We start from the raw sequence: 15,953 nt of genomic DNA on the forward strand, positions 1-15,953 counted from the left end.
TGGATGCCTGGCAGGCGGCAGGTAACATGCAGGATCACTGCCAGGGGCCCAGGCTGCGAGGGGAGCGGGTGGGGCCGGCTGGGAGCCTCAGGTTCCGTCTCTCCAGCAGACCAGCCCGCAGGTGTGGCCGGACGTCCGGACATTTATCAGGCCTGGGCCTGGAGGAAGAGGCAGCCTCTCCAGGCTCCTGGGCGGTTGGCCTCCTCTCAAGGCATTCCCTGGGGTGGGGTGGCTGCCCTCTTCAGCTGGAGGGGGCAGCAGGGGTGGGGGACAGTCCAGGCCTGGGGGCACATCCGGAGCGGCAGCCAGTTCTCCTCTGGGCAGTCCCTTACCACCTCTGTTTTGACAGGCTGTGAATGACGTCACACCAGTACACAGCTTTTTTGGAAATGACAAACACACATGGAACGTTAGCGACGAAACAATGCTTTGGAGGTAAGAGACACCCAGATTTCAGATACATGAAAATGCACACCAAATTGGAACACTTGTGTACTGCTGGTGGGAATGTAAAATGGTACAGCCACCATGGAGAACAGTATGGAGGTTCCTCAAGAAATGAAAAACAGAATTACCATATGATCCAGCTATCCCACTTCTGGGTATGTAAGCAGGGTGTCAAATATTTCTACACCCATGTTCAAAGCAGCATTATTCACAACAGCCAAGAGGTGGAAGCAACCCCAGTGGCCATCAACCAATGAATGGATGAGCCTACTGTGGTAAATCCACACAATGGAGTATTACTCAGCCTTAAAAAAAGAAGGAAACCCTGTCACATGCTACAACATGGATGAACCTTGAGGACATCATGCTGAGTGAAATAAGCCAGACATAGAGGGACAAACACTGTGTGATTCCACTTGTATGAGGTCCCTAGAGGAATCAGATTCATAGGAACAGAAAGCAGAATGGAGGGTGCCAGGGGCTGGGGGAGGGGATGAGGAGTTAGTGTTTCATGGGGACAGAGTTTCAGATTTACAAGATGAAAAGAGTTCTGGGGATGATGGTGGTGGTGGCTCTGCAACAGTGTGAAAAGTACTTAATGCCACTAAACTGTACATTTAAAAATGGTTAAGATGGCAAATTTTGTTATGTGTACTTTAACACAATAAAAAAAGGAAAAAAATGTGTATTGTAGAAACCAGAAAATACAGCAATCCCCTTCCTCAAATTTTGAGCAAACAGCTATCAAAAAAAGTGGCAGATGTGGTGTGGAAAACAGGGAAGTGCCTTTGAAGCTGGAGCTGGGATGTCAGGGGGGTGCCTCGCTGGCCAGGCTGAGGGGCACAAGCTGCTCCTTCCCACGGGACCCCCTTGGGTGATGGGGGGCTGCCTTAGGGACATTCCTACGGCCCTGGAGAGGCTTCAAGGTCATGGGCATGGACACAAACAGGACCCTACCTTGCATCCCCATCCCAGGTGGGAGGGGCCAGGAGGGAATGAGTGAAGGGCTGAGACCCCCTGAGAACTCCTGACGTTCCAGGAGGCCAGGGCGTGGGCCCTGTAGGCACCTTGTGCAGCAGCCTCTGCGGAGAGAGCCATGGGGGTGCAGGGAGACAGGCATCTTGGAGAGAAAACTGGAGGGCCACCCGTCCCGGTCAGCAAGGCCAGAGCAGACCAGGAGGGGCAGGCCCTATGGCCATGGCCAGGGCCTGGTGACTCGTGGACTGGTGTGGTGAGGGCCAGCCAGGCCGGGGGCCGGTAACCGGGGCCTGCACCTGTGTCCCGGTACCCACACCTGCTCTTCCCAGCACAAGGCCAGCCTTGGGGTGGGGGGAGAGAAGACAGAAACAGAAGTGACGTTAGCACGTGGTCTGCCCACATTCCGGCAGGTGTGAGTAAAGGAGGCCCCGACCCGGGGCTGCGGGCCAGATCAGCAGCTCCCAGCAAGGGGCTGACAGGGCCAGGCCAGTGTCCAGCTCGGACTCGGGGTCCTGCTGCCGAGGGAGCACAGCGGGGCCTGCCCTCCAAGGACGCCCCCCCGGGAACTTCTGCTCAAAGGAGCTACGCATACTTGTTCCGCCCTTTTGAACTTGTGTCTTTACACCTGTAACAACATGGAGTTGGGTCCTGCTTTTCTGTTGCTGTTTTAGACAGTCGAATAGCCTCTGCCCTGAGGTGTTCAGACACCCTGAACCACGACAGACACGGCTGAGCTTCAGCGCCACCTTGCTGTGTCCCATTTGTTCCTTGTCCCTTCTTTCCTCTTTCTGCCTTATTTTGGATTAAATGAGCATCTTTAAAAACATCCCATTTGATCTCCTTTACTGGCTTATTTCGATCTCACCCGTTTTTTCCACTAATGTTCCTTTTTTGCTCCAGGATCTGATCCAGGACGCCACGTTGCATTTAGAATAAATGAAAGAATGTAGCCTCAGCCTGGCTGCTTTAGGATTTACCTTTTATTTCTCAGTCTACCTTCAAGTGATGGTTCCGCTCTTCACACGAGAATCTTAAAACAGTGTACTTCCATTTCTGGGCTTTGTGCTGTTCTCATAAATTTTGTTTCCACATATGTCAAAACCCCCAAAATACACTGTTATTATTTTCACTTTCAAGAGTCAATTGTCTTTTTAACATTTTAAACATTTTTTATCAGTAAAATATATGTAAGTTTTACCATTTTAACCATTTTTTAAGCGTGCAGTTCAGTGGCATTAAGTACTTCACATTGTTGTGCAGCCATCACCACCATCCATCTGCAAAACTTTTTTTTTTTGCTGAGGAAGATTGGCCCTGAGCTAACATCTGTGCCAATCCTCCTCTATTTTGTATGTGGGCTGCCAGCACAGCATGGCTGCCTACAAGTGGTGTAGGTCTGTGCCTGGGAACGGAACCTGGGCCACTAAAGCGGAGTGTGCCGAACTCAACCACTAGGCCACAGGGCTGGCCCCCATCTCCAGAACTTTTCATCTTCACAAACTGAAAACTCTGTCCCCATAAAACACTAACTCCTCCTCCTCCCCCAGCCCCTGGCACCCCCCATTCTGCTTTCTGTCTCTGAATCTGACTCCTCTAGGAACCTCATATGAGTGGAATCACACAGAATTTGTCCTTTTGTGACTGGCTTATTTCACTGTGAACATAACGTCCTCAAAGTTCATCTGTGTTGTAGCATGTGTCAGGATTTCCTTCTTTTTTAATTAAGGCTGAGTAATATTCCATTGTATGGATGGACCACAGTTTGTCTATGGACATCAATGGACACTTGGGTTGCTTCCACCTTCCGGCTGTTGTGAATGATGCTGCTGTGACGTGGGTGTGCAAATAACGTGCTTTCAATTCTTTTGTGTATACACCCAGAAGCTGGATTGCTGGAACACATGGTAATTCTATTTTTAATTTTTTAGGAGCCACCATACTGTTTCCACAGTGGCTGCACCGTTTTACGTTCCCACCAACAGCGCACAGGATTCAATTTCTCCTCATCCTCACGAACATTTGTTTTCTCACAGTGGCCATCCTGATAGGTGTGAGGTGCTATCTTCTCGTGGTTTTGACTTGCATCTCCCTAATGATTAGTGACGTGGAGCAGCTTTCCATGTGCTTACTGCGGTCATGGTCTGCAGGTGGACACCTGGGGGCCCCAGGCTCTACAGGAAGCCAGGTGAGAGGAGGCGGCCCCACGAGGACAGCCAATGGATAGCTCACTGTTTCTGGTGCTCCTGGCACAGACTGCCTGTCAGCCATAGCACTCAGGCCAGTTGCGCGGGAACAGCTTCAGAATGTTCCCAATTCAGAAAGCCCCCAGGGAGTCATCTGCAATCCCACTCTAAGTAGCCTCACCCCCCACCAGCAATTGGCCGGCCCGACACCCCTCTCTGTAGCCTCCCTGTGTGGCCCCCCATCCCTGTTTCAGTGGTTTGATGCTCCGCCTGCGGCAGCAAACCTCACTCTGGGCCCGGCTCCAACCCATCACCCAGCTTCCTCTAAGAATCCGTACCTGCCCTCCGACCATCCCCGGGGGGCCAGGGGCCCACAGTGCTGAGGTGGCCCTGCAGGGGACCCTAATGTGTGGGAAGCAGGACCCAAGCGCCAGCCAAGGAGGACCCGCAGCCTGCTCATCCGAGACTCCGTCTGTGCTTCCTCTTCTGTCCTCATGGCCACCCCACCACCTCCCACCCCGACTCCTTTCTCTTCAGGTCACACAAACGGCACTACCCCAAAGAGAGTGAGGACCTTGCCCCCATGGCCAACACTCCTGGAGGGCAGGGACTGTCAGGTCACCTGGGGCCCCTCCATGCAGGCACCTGGAAAAGCAAGTGGACACCCAGATGGCGATGTTACAGTGGCACTTCAGGGACATCAGCCCTCTTCCCGAGGTACGCTGGCACCATGGTTACACACTGTGTGGTCAGAGCACCTGGGTTCAAATCCTTCCTACCGTCCTGGCTGGGTTATGATGAGCAGCCCACCTGGACTTGTTTCCCCACCTGTAAGATGGGGTGATGGGCACGCGCCTCACACAAGCTTGGTGGGCACTAACTGAGTTGCACGTGTGAGAGCAGGCACGGAGGCCTGCACACCTCCGCGGCTCCCTCCAGCCCCGGCCGCCACGCACTCCAGGAGGCGACACCCTCACAAACTATTACCGAGTGAGCCCTCTGTCCAAATATAAAGGGGTTTATTCATCTCTATCCTCAGGAGTACAAAATATAAAATGCAAGGCCGCCCCGCCCGCCTGCCCCGCTTCTCCAGGTTGACACCGGTGCAGCCGTCCAGGCAGGGCTGCTGTCCATGCACGGCCCTCAGGCTTCAAACATGGCACAGCTGGCACAGAGCACCTTCTCGTGGACGTCACTGCAGCTGCGACACCACAGGGAGGAGAGAGAAGAGCTGGTGTTAGGGGCCGAGTTGTGTCCCCCCAAATGTCTACGCTGAGCTGCTAACCCTCCACGTGGGGACCTATGTGGCTACAGGGCTGCTGGCTGCACTCCAAACTAGTTCAGATGAGGCCACACTGCAGTGGGTGGGCCCTGACCCCATAGGACCGGTGTCCTTAGGAAAAGAACACCACACGATGAGGAAGAGCCCCCCCCCCCACACACACACAGAGGGAGGGAGACTGGAGGACACGGGGAAAAGGCCTGCAGATCTTCCCTAACTGCCGCCAAAGGAACCAGCCCTGCGATACCCCAATCCCGGAGCATGAGAGGATAACTGTCTGTCGTCTAAGCCACCTGTCCACCCGTGGTGCATGTCAGAGCAGCCCGAGCTGACTGGGACAGCCGACCAGCCCGTCTGGGGCCCAACCCAGGTTTCAAATCCGATGGAAGCCCCCAGAACCCTCCCAGGTGTCCAGGTAGGATTTATGGATCACGATGGTTCATGTTGGAAGCATGTCAAATAGGTAAGAATGAGGAAATTCAGCAAATTGTCAGGAGATCCTGAAGGACAGGAAATCGGCAACGTGCTACAGGAAACACAAGGCAGGACCTTCCGTCTGAGGGGAAGGAAGCCAGGGCTGTGGCTGCCCGGTCTGTAGGACCAGGAGCCCGTGGACTGTAGGTGAGCTGTGACCTGCAGCTAAGCGCTGAGCCCCAAGGATGACCAGGTGAGGGCAGGTCACCTATGACCACTAAGCCTGGAGCAAGTCATCTGTTTGTAAAACGGGGCAGAGACCCCCAGCCCTGGGTGTGGCCGTGTGCCCACTGCCACGTCGCCGTGAATTCTGTGGGTAACTGGGGAGAAGAAAGCAGGAGGAGAAGCAGGAAGAGAGACAGGAGGAGACTAGCGTGGGAAGTCCTGTGAGGACCCATGCGGGGCAGGAGGAAGTTCCAGCACAGGCAGCCGGTGGGAGGAGGGTGCCTGCCTCTCTCCTCAACCTGCCCTCTGCTGTGTTCCACCCTGCCCAAGCGAGAAGGCCGCTGGGCACTGGGAAGGCCCTGCCCTCTTCAGTTTACACACAAATAGGAAGAGAAGAATGAAGTTGGTGGAAACAAAAGAAAGAGAAGTCCACATTCATAATTTGCCGACACATAATCCCCAAGCTGGGTGGTGTGAGACTCCCCCAGTCCCGTGTCCCACTGCCCAGGCCTGCCGCCGCCCACCCTGCCTGGCTCCCCGGTCTCTGGCCGCGGCCCACCTAAGAGGTGTGTTCTCAACTTTCCGAGCGTGGTTTCAGACTGCTGGGACTCAGCCAGTCTGAGGTCCACGGAACCGGCTCCGAGCCTGTCGGGGGGACTCGCCTTTCTTAGAGGGCGCTGTTCGCCCCACCTGTCAGCCAAGAGTGGCTGCTGGGTGGGACCGGGACCTGGTGCCTCACGAGCAGGGACGGGATCCAGACACACACACTCACGGAACAAGCTGAGCAAACACCACATCTCCTGCTCCAGACAGCCTGTACCAACTGGATGCACAGAGACGGGCTAACTGCCACGTGCGTCTGCTTCCACCTGCCGGGGTTTCCTCCTATAGAGGAAAACCCACAGGAAACGGTCCTAACTTGAGGGCTTAAAGGACCAAAACATGCACGGTAAGATAGAGGACCGACAATCTGGGACAGAGCTAGCTACCTGTGAGACCTGGATTTCCTTCAGAAAGGACTGCAAAGACTTCAGAAAAACTTCAGGTTGGGTGAAGCATTTATCGCCGTCACGGCACCCCACTAGGCCATGCCAGATGGGCCCGTTCTCCCAACTGCCTAGCCCCCAACCTGGCTGGGGCGCCGCCTGCTTGGGCACCCTGCAGTCGAGCACTTACTCCACGAGGGCGCACAGCGCGCAGACCACAGCCCCACAGCCGCAGCAGGTGCGCACGCACAGCCCGCACAGGGCACGCTCACACTGGCCACACGCTGCCTTCCCATCCACGGCTCGCACGCACGAGGAGCAGGCTCCGGACGCCGTCCCGGACGCGTCTGTGAGGAAGAAACGCCACCCGTCAGCCCTGGGAGGGGACTCGCGGTGCTGGGTGCTGCAGGACCACCGCCTTCCCCAGCCGAGGACAGAGAGCTGACCCACCTCCCGCAGCTGATCTACCACTGGGTCCTCACGACAACCAGCAAGCAAGTATAGCACAGAGCCTTGTGTCTAGGGGGAGATCCCAGGGGCCAGGGAGCACGTGACGGGGTGGTTTCCATGATTCTGGGCGAGCGCTCCTTCCCTCACCGCTACCCAGACCTCCCGCTACCAAGATGTCAGGACTGGAGGGAGCAGCTCCTCCCCCGACTGCCTGCACCAGAACCCTCAGGGCCTCCACCCTGTGTGTCTAGCGTCTGTGCCTCAAACCGTGGCTCCTGCGCCACCAGTTAACAAAGAGGTTCCTGGGCCCCACCCAGACCCGGGGGTGGGCCGGAGACTGTGGTTTTTAACCAGCGGCATGGGTGACAGTCTGAGACACACACAACACTGCACAGGGACCTAATCGGGAGGGTTCCACCCGGACGGGACTCTGTGGGGGAGCTGCAGGTGGCGAGCAGGTGGGACCCCCAGGTGGGTTTGTGCTCCTTTTCTGATCTCGCAGTTAGAAGCTGTTTCACAATGCCCAGATTTGGATGGTGGCAGAGGCAGAGGCTCCTGATGTCAGGAGCCTTCCGGTGTTCACCCAGCTCCTGAGACTCTGGGCCCAGCTCCTGCCTGCCCGGGAAGGTAAAGTTCCTGGGCAGACAGTGTCACAAATGCAGAGAACTGCACTTGCCACATCCATCCTGGGCACATAGCTGTGAAGTGCCGGCTGTCAGCCTCACTCACCAGCTTCAGAGGCCTGGGCTCGGCTTCTGGTCAGTCGGCCGTCCGCTCCGATTAGCATCTGCCCACGTGCAGCCCGAGAGGCCTCCGTGGGGCTGGGCTTTGGGGACTCCGGCAGGTCAACAATGGCACAGCCTTCCTCCCACACGTGGTCCATGTAGGCCTGGGCCCCTCGAAAAAGGAGTTGCTTGGTCTTCTCTGGGGAAGACAAATCATTCCTTCCATTTACACCTTTGCAGCATGGAAGCCCTCGCATAGCCAGTCTGTCCTGCAAGCTGGGCATGGTGAGGCCTCCTTCGTGCTCTGTCATCACGTCACCCTGGCCTCTGCTGCTCCGTGGTGAGCTGAGCCCCACTCTGCCCTCCCACCTCTCCTTTCCTAGGCTCAGCTGCCACCTCCTGCAGGAAAGTTCTGGACCCTGCAGCTGCAGCCGGGCTCCCTCTTCTGTCACTCTGCTCATTATCCACAAAGCTCTCTGGATGAGCGGCCTCACCTCACTGCTGTTCCTCTCCTCCCCAGCACCCTGCAAGCCAGCTATGTATGGCACAGAGGGAGCTCTGCGCTGTGAGGCACTAATTCACAGCTGGAGGCTCAGAGCTGTGCCTGCGACCCCCGGCCAGTGTGCACCCTCTTCCCCTCCCGCAGAGCTGCTGGCAAAAGATGAGGCAGCACCCAGCTCCTGACAAAGGTATCCCCAAAATTTCCAGACCTCTCTGGGCCGTGGACACTCTCCCACCCCTGGAGGTGAAGTGGCTGCTCAGCACCCAGAGCAGTGGTTTTTCATTGGACTACATGTCAGTCACCCAGGGGCTTTCACAGGACCAAATGCCTGGTGCCAGCCCCAGAAATGCTTTGTTTGTGTTCTTCTGCCTTGTCCCAACAGAGCCCGAGTGCAGATCCCAGAAGCTGCTGGCTCTATGTGAAATCGACAGGAAAACAGTTATCAGGTAACTCAAATAGAGTGGCTGATGATGGCCCTGCCACACCCAGCTCCTCGCACAGGAAGGAATTATAATGGGATGGGAATGGGGGCGGTCACGTGGTGACGCTAATGCTTGTCTTCAAGGGCTTCTAGTCCATTCAAGGTAAGGAGGCCAGGGTTTGGGCTTGGAATTCGTTACACATGAGTTCAAACTGGGTGTCCTGCTCTGATTACTGAACGACCAGGGGGCCCAGCACTCTCCCTGACAGGGCCCTGTGAGTGACAAGCCCCTGTAAACGCCCCAGGATGATGTGGTCAAGAGAGAGGGTGAAGAGCTAGACTGAGTCCCGTTTGTTTTTAACTCTTCTTTCTGCCTGCTCAGTGTTTACACATTTTGAACGTGCTGACGGGGGCGCACACAGTCCCCACAGCTTCACTCTTCTTTATCTGATGAGGGGAGCAGCAGGAGAAAGAGAACCGGGGCCTCCTGAGGCTGGGCTCTTCCCCACATGCCCAAAGCACAGCAGCACCACTCCATTACAAACAGCCAGGTCATTTCCTAACTCGGCCATGGGGATGAACCTTGTGCCCCCAACCACTAGATAAGTAAACTCCACTTTGTAGCTGCCTCAGGGTATTAGTCACCCCAAACTGATAATCAATAATATCGATGCACCTAAAAATCTGCGTCAGAAAGCCAGATGAGAAGCCCTCCGATAGCTCACTACACTCACACATCACTTTGAATGGGACATTCCAGCCACACCGAGTCCTACTGCGCTCTCCTGCTTCCTTGCCTTTGCATACTCTGTTCCCTCTCCCTGGAGTTCCCCTTCTCTCCCTCCTGCCTGCCTTAACTCCTACTCACTCTGCAGGGTTCTGCTTAGTCTCTGTTCCTCCAGGAGACCTCTGACACCCCTGCAGGGGGTTCTGCCCTGATGACCTCTGGAGATTCCTTCTCCTGCTGGTCCCCCACTGGACCGGGGAGCTCCCGCCAGGCAAGGTCTCTGCGCGCTGCAGTACCTGGCAGGGAGGGCGCGCTCCACAAACACCTCTGAGGTTGGAATGGGTACTTCTGCCGGCTTACTCCACCCAGGACGTCCCGCTCCCCGACCTCTCTCTGGGCTTGAGGGATCCTAGTGCTAACGAGACCAGGGCTGGTCACTGGTCGAGCACCTCCCGCAGGACAGAGCCCCCAGGCAGTACGTTTAGGGGGCCAGTGGGCGCCAGGAGCAGGGACACTTCCTGTGGCCAGCGCGGGTGGACGTGGACGCATTCAGGCCCCACTCACTGCTCCCAAGCCCCGGCCGGACGGCTGGTCCCGCAGCCTCCAGGCTCCCGGGGGCGCGGCCTGCGGAGACCGCCCGCCCAGGGCCCGCTTCGCCCGAGGACGCCCAACCCCGCACTCACCGAAGATCTCTCGTGAGTACCGCTCGGCGCACACGCCGCGGCTCAGCTCCCTCTGGCCCACGCGGACCTTGAGCTGCAGCGGGGCCGCGTCCGCGAAGGGGCAGCCCCGCTTGGGCATGGCCGCGGCCGGGAGCGGCGCAGCTCGCCAGCCGCACCTCGCCGCGACCCGTGACGTCACAGCCTCGCGCCAAGTCCCGCGCGGGACGGGGGCGGGGCTCGCGCGCGGCGCCGTGCGGGATAGGCCGGGAGCGAGGGCGTGGGCGGGGCTTGTGCGAGGCGCCACGCAGGATAGGCCGGGGGCGAGGGCGGGGGCGGGGCTCGTGTGCCGGGGGCGGGACTCGGCGGCGCGGGAACAGCCACGGGCTAGGTCGAGTGTCGGAGTGGGCACGTCGGGGGCGGGGCGAGTTGGCGGCGCGGGAGAGGCCGAGGACGGGGGCGGGACTCGCGCGCGGCGCGGTGCAGGATAGGCCATGGGCGGGGGCGGGGCTCATGCGCCGGAGGGCGGGGCTCGGCAGGGTGGGAAAGGCTGAGGGCGACATCGAGTAGAGAGTCGGCGTGATGGCGCAGGAGGGGGAGGGGTGTCCCACCTTTCTTTTTTAGTCCATAAACAACTGTCGAAACTGGTTATATTTCGTCGTTTAAATCACCAAAATTCTAGGATGATTCACTTTTTCCTAATTTTTAATTTGGAGGAATTCCCAGCCCTCCCGGAAGTGGAGGGTGACGTATGAACGCCCCCGGGTCACGTCATCGGCCGCGCTCCTGACCCCGCCGCGTCATGCGGAGCACGCCTGACGTCACGTCCGGACCCCGCGACGCGGGCGCCGGGCGTGTTCTGACGGAGCCACGCGTCGGCCCTGCGCAGGCGCTCTCTGCGCGACTTGCCTCTGTGGCCCGGCGGTGCGCTTTCCAGCGGGTTCGTGCCGTCGCGTCCCACCCCGGGCTCCCGCCTGCCAGGCGGACGCTGCCTTGTCGTTCAGCCTGCCCCTCTGTGCCCTGCACTTCTCGAGACGAAGGCCGGATGCCTTGCTCTTGCACACTACGTCACACGCGACACCGCGTCACATGCGACGTCCGCGTCTTACAAGATATCGCGTCACACGACGTCCACGTCACACGCGATGCCGCCTCACACGCGACGTCCACGCCGCACGCGACGCCGCGCCACCCGTGTCACGCACGACGCGGCGTCACTCACGATGCCGCGTCCCACCGGCAAGGTGCTCGGCGGCGACAGGCGCGGGCAGGGCCGGCCTGTGCTCCGCGCCCCGCCGCCTCCCTCCCGGGGGGCGCCCCTCCTCCTGGGGGGGCCAGGCCGCTGGCGGCTCCTCGGGGGCTCCTCGCCGCGTCGCCGGCATCATCGTGCTTGCCCTGTTTCAGGGAGACGACTTGAGGGTGCGCGGTTCTAGAGCCCCGTGTGCGGAGACGCACACTTGGTTTGTCCTAGCCCAGAAATCGATGAATGCCCGGGAGTCTTGCTTTTAGTTTTAGGGGATTTTTTAAGATTTGTGTTGGGATTTGAAACTGCCTTAGGATCTTTTAAGACACAGCAAATAGATGCAAAACGTGGTGATTAAAAGAGAATCTTGTCATCTTTTACATCCCAATCTAATTTCAGTGTAAGAAGTATGTGTCGGGGGCCCACTCAGTGCTGTATTAGTTTGCTAGGGCAGCCGTAACCAAGTGCCCAGATGGGGCAGCTTAAACGCTTACTCTCTCCCCATCCTGGAGGCTGGAGATCTGAGGTCAGGGTGTCTCAGGGCTGGTTCCTCCCAAGGCCTCTCTCCTGGGCGTGCAGACACCGTCTTTTCCCTGTGTCCTCACGCGGTCGTCCCTCTGTGCGTGGCTGTGTCCTGATCTCTTCTTATAGGGACACCAGTACTATTGGATTAGAGCCCACCTGTATGAGCTCTTTAAAACTTAATTACTTCCCAGTTCCTCAAAAAATTGAAAATAGAACTACCATGTGATCCAGCAATCCCACCTCTGGGTATATGAAGGCAATAGACAGGATCTCCAAGCGACATCTGCACCCCACCTTCAGTGTGGCACTATTCACAATAGCCAAGACAGGTGTTACGAAAGGTTCGGGGATTTGATCGGAGATGTAAAAGACACTTTCCACTCCAAACAAATGGACCGAAGGTATATTTTATTATATAGAGGATAGTAAAGGCGACAGTCTGCAAACAGATCCAAATAGGTCAAATATTAAGAGGGAAAAAACATCAGCCCGACTGGAAAGGGAAAACACCCACATCGGCTGAAGAGAAATGACACAAATCAACTGGAAAGAGAAACACCAGGTTGACCGAAAAGAGAACACATCAAATCAATTACTTCATATCAAATCAATTACTTCACATCAAATCAGTTACTCACAACATCCACGCCCCACTGCCGGGAGAGCCCTGTCAATCGACGTGGCTGGGCAAGGATCACACGTCCTGGGCAAGGTGTCCCTTCCACAGGTGGAACTCTCACTAGGTCTCAGTTTCCAGCAGTTTTTATACCATCAGTAATTTTCAGAGTAAGCAATTACAGAGTTTGCAGAGCAAGCATTTAGTGCTTCCATGCACAAAATAGTTATCAGTGGCATACGTGCACTGAGACCCCTGGCTAACGTCCCAGCCCAGTAGTTGTGTACGTGCATTGTTCTCTTTGGTTATCGTCTTAGCCCAGCACAGATGGCCAGTCCATTCCGAGCTACGACGCTCCAAGAGCCTTGAAATGTTACAACTTGCAACTCTCTCCGTGGGAGAAAGGCCAGTTTCCGGGAAAAGGCCAGTTCCCACCACACAGAAAGCAGCTTTGTATTTCTTTGTGTGCTGGTGGCTATAGGTCAATGGAGCGGCCAAACATGGCTGTATTCATGTCAAGACAACAGGGAACAACCTAAGTGTCTGCCAACAGACGAATGGGTAAAGAAAATGTGGTGTATGTGAAGGGTACCTGAGGGCTACTGTAAATACTCCGTAAGAACATGGTTACCCTTTACCCTTATTCCCAACACAGCCACAGACGAAAAGAAGTTAGTACCCACGAAAAACCTAGATAAAGAACCTCAATCCCCATTATACGTATTTGTTGAGCAAATGCTTGCTTCACAGCTCACACGTCATTATAGCTTGTCAATTTGCTGTTTTCTTGTTTAACCAGAGGGGTGACTTAGTGGTCACAAGGATTATGAGCTTGTTTTGTAGAAGAAAAAGAACGCCTTTAAGGAAGTTATGACCACCAGATGACCCGACCCCGCTGCCACTGGCACCAAGAAGTCTAGTTGTTCAAGGTCTTATCTGAAGTGAAAGAAACACGGACTTCCCCTTTGTTTTCCTTAAACTCCACCTCCCAAGCCCCTTAGCCCTATAAAGTCCCCCTGCTTCCTCGTTTTGTTAAGGTGGATCTGAGAGAACCTATTCTCCTTCCTTGTTTTGGCCAACTTGAATAAACCTTTCTCTACCTCCAAGCACCAGTGTCTCAGTGATTGGCTTACTGCACATCAGGCACACGGACCTGAGATTAAGAGTTTGGTATGATATATATACTGTGAAAATTAATAAAGGTAAACCTCATTTAAAATGGAGTCAGGGGACAGCCCCATGGTGTAGTGGGTAAGTTAGGTGTGCTCCGCTTTGGTGGCCCAGGTTCACAGGTTTGGATCCCAGGCATGGACCTACACCACTACTTAGCCATGCTGTGGCAGTGACCCACATACAAAATAGAGGAAGATTGGCACAGATGTTAGCTCAGGGAATCTTCCTCACCAAAAAAAGAAAAGAAAAGAAATGCTAAAAATAAATAAATAAATAAAACGGAGTCAGGAGGCCAGAAGGGGGATCTCCCATGCAGTACCACTCTTGGTCAATTACAGGAAAGGAGAATAGTCATTACAGACCCTAACACAAGTCCTCAATACAAAAGAATCATCAATTATAGGAAGAAATGTATATTGCATCCCAAATAGAAATCGATGACCCCAGCAGCTCAGCCAATGAGCAACCATTACCACCCTGAACTCTTGCTTTTCTCAGATGGACTTTCCTTCAAAGCAACCCCTCCCAATTTCCTCCTTTTTCCCTATAAAATAACATTCTTCTCCTTTGGTTGTTGGATTTGTCTATGCTCTGCCATAGCATGCATATCCCAAACTGCAATTCTTTTGCTATTCCTGAATAAACTCATTTCGCTGGTAAAATAACTGGCTGTTTTTTTTTTTTTTAAGGAAGATCAGCCCTGAGCTAACATCCATGCTAATCCTCCTCTTTTTGCTGAGGAAGACCGGCTCTGAGCTAACATCTATTGCCAATCCTCCTCCTTTTTTTCCCTAAAGCCCCAGTAGATAGTTGTATGTCATAGTTGCACATCCTTCTAGTTGACGTATGTGGGATGCCGCCTCAGCATGGCTGGACAAGCGGTGCATTGGTGCGCGCCCAGGATCCGAACCCGGGCCACCAGTATCGGAGTGTGCGCACTTAACCGCTAAGCCACGGGGCCGGCCCCTGCTGTTTTGTTTTTAAGGTTGACAATACATATGCACTGGAATATTATTCAGCCATAAAAAAGAAGGACATCCTGCCATTTACAATAACATGGATGAACCTGGAGGACACTATGCTAAGTGAAAGAAGTCAGACAGAGGAAGACAAATACTGTATGATCTCACTTATATGTGGAATCTAAAATCATGGAACTTATAGAAACAGAGTAGAATGGTGGTTGCCAGGGGCTGGGGTACAGTCATATTTTTAGGTACTGGGAGTTGGGACTTCAACACATGAATTTTAAGGGGATACAATTCAGCCTATAACAAGTGCCAGGATCTGTGCTAAGCCCTTGGGGGTGGTGTTGAGTACAGCTGTGGAAATTAATAAAAGAAACCTTAACTAAATTGGAGTTGGGAAGGCCTGTAGGGGGAGCTCTCATGCCCTATCACAAGTCCTCAATTACACCAAACAGGAAGAGAGGGCTTGCATCTCCCACTGGAAGTACCACTACTCTACTACTGAAGGAAGATTTCTCTCCCCACCTGGCAACAGCCCAGCCAATGAGAAACACCGCAGCTCAGCCAATGAGAAATGCTGCAGCTCAGCCAATGAGAAACACCATAGCTCAGCCAATGAGAAATGCAGCTCAGCCAATGAGAAATGCTGCAGCTCAGTCAATGAGAAACGCCACAGCTCAGCCAATGAGGAGCCGTTGCCACCCTGAACTGCTACTTTCCCCCAATGGACTTTCCTTTAGAATGTCCCCTCCCTACTCACCCTTCTCTATAAAAGCAGCTCCCCTCCCTTGTTTGCTGGATTTGCCTATGGTTTGCCATAGTGGGCACATCCTGAATTGTGATTCTTTTGGCTATTCTCACGTAAACTCATTTTGAGATAAAATAACAAGCGAATTTGCTTTTTAAGTTGACAAAGCCTGGGTCCCTGCTCTCCGGTAGGGCAACTGTCACAAAAGGGGAAGCCCAAGAGGCTGTGGAAGCACAGAGTAAGACCTGCCCTGCCCTGGTGGGGATACCCCAGGAGAACGGGCTGGTGAGGAACTGAGCTCATGTGAAGCATTTGCTGAATGGCATAATTTGACCTCAGAAAGTGGGACGTTCTGGAAGTGAATATTTCTCAGACTGAGGAGGAACACACTTTCTGTCTTCCCATGAGAAGTGCAGCACATTTCCCCTTCCAACAAATGCATAGAAGATCAGGCTGGCAGGAAACTGTCATTAAAATGCTTAATCGAAGTTGCCTCAGGGTCCTAAAATTTCGAGTAATATGGTCTCAGCTGTTCCAAAGTTGTGTAATGTGGTTGTATTACTTTAGTAACTTTTAAGCTGGGGTATAATTTCCTTATAGTGAATTGTATGTATTTACACCTAGTGGAATGTCCAGATGGTAAGTGTACAGTTCCATCCGTTAGGACAAATGCACACGCCT

The 15,953-nt window shown here is 54.6% G+C and overlaps 1 protein-coding gene across 1 annotated transcript; it reads right to left on the reverse strand.

Moving 5' to 3' along the window:
• Positions 1–4,610: 4,610 nt before the first annotated feature.
• SIVA1 (SIVA1 apoptosis inducing factor) lies at positions 4,611–10,184 on the reverse strand. Its single transcript, XM_004434312.3, has 4 exons — positions 10,024–10,184; positions 7,695–7,889; positions 6,706–6,862; positions 4,611–4,809 (listed from the first exon to the last, which is right to left on the reverse strand). Exons 1-4 carry the CDS (start codon positions 10,139–10,141, stop codon positions 4,752–4,754), a joined length of 528 nt encoding a protein of 175 aa, XP_004434369.1. The 5' UTR covers positions 10,142–10,184; the 3' UTR covers positions 4,611–4,751.
• Between the last annotated feature and the right edge of the window lie 5,769 nt (positions 10,185–15,953).

Source organism: Ceratotherium simum, chromosome 24, assembly GCF_057802395.1.
Source record: "Ceratotherium simum simum isolate JZ-2026a chromosome 24, ASM5780239v1, whole genome shotgun sequence".
In the NCBI taxonomy this organism is placed as follows: Eukaryota; Metazoa; Chordata; class Mammalia; order Perissodactyla; family Rhinocerotidae; genus Ceratotherium; species Ceratotherium simum.

Coding starts and splice junctions, on each gene's coding strand:
- SIVA1 (XM_004434312.3), bottom strand. CDS start 10,141: ATGCCCAAGCGGGGCTGCCCCTTCGCGGACGCGGCCCCGCTGCAGCTC. Junction 7,890..10,023: donor GTACTCACGAGAGATCTTCG/GTGAGTGCGGGG, acceptor TGTCTTCCCCAG/AGAAGACCAAGCAACTCCTT. Junction 4,810..6,705: donor GCGCTGTGCGCCCTCGTGGA/GTAAGTGCTCGA, acceptor GTGGTGTCGCAG/CTGCAGTGACGTCCACGAGA.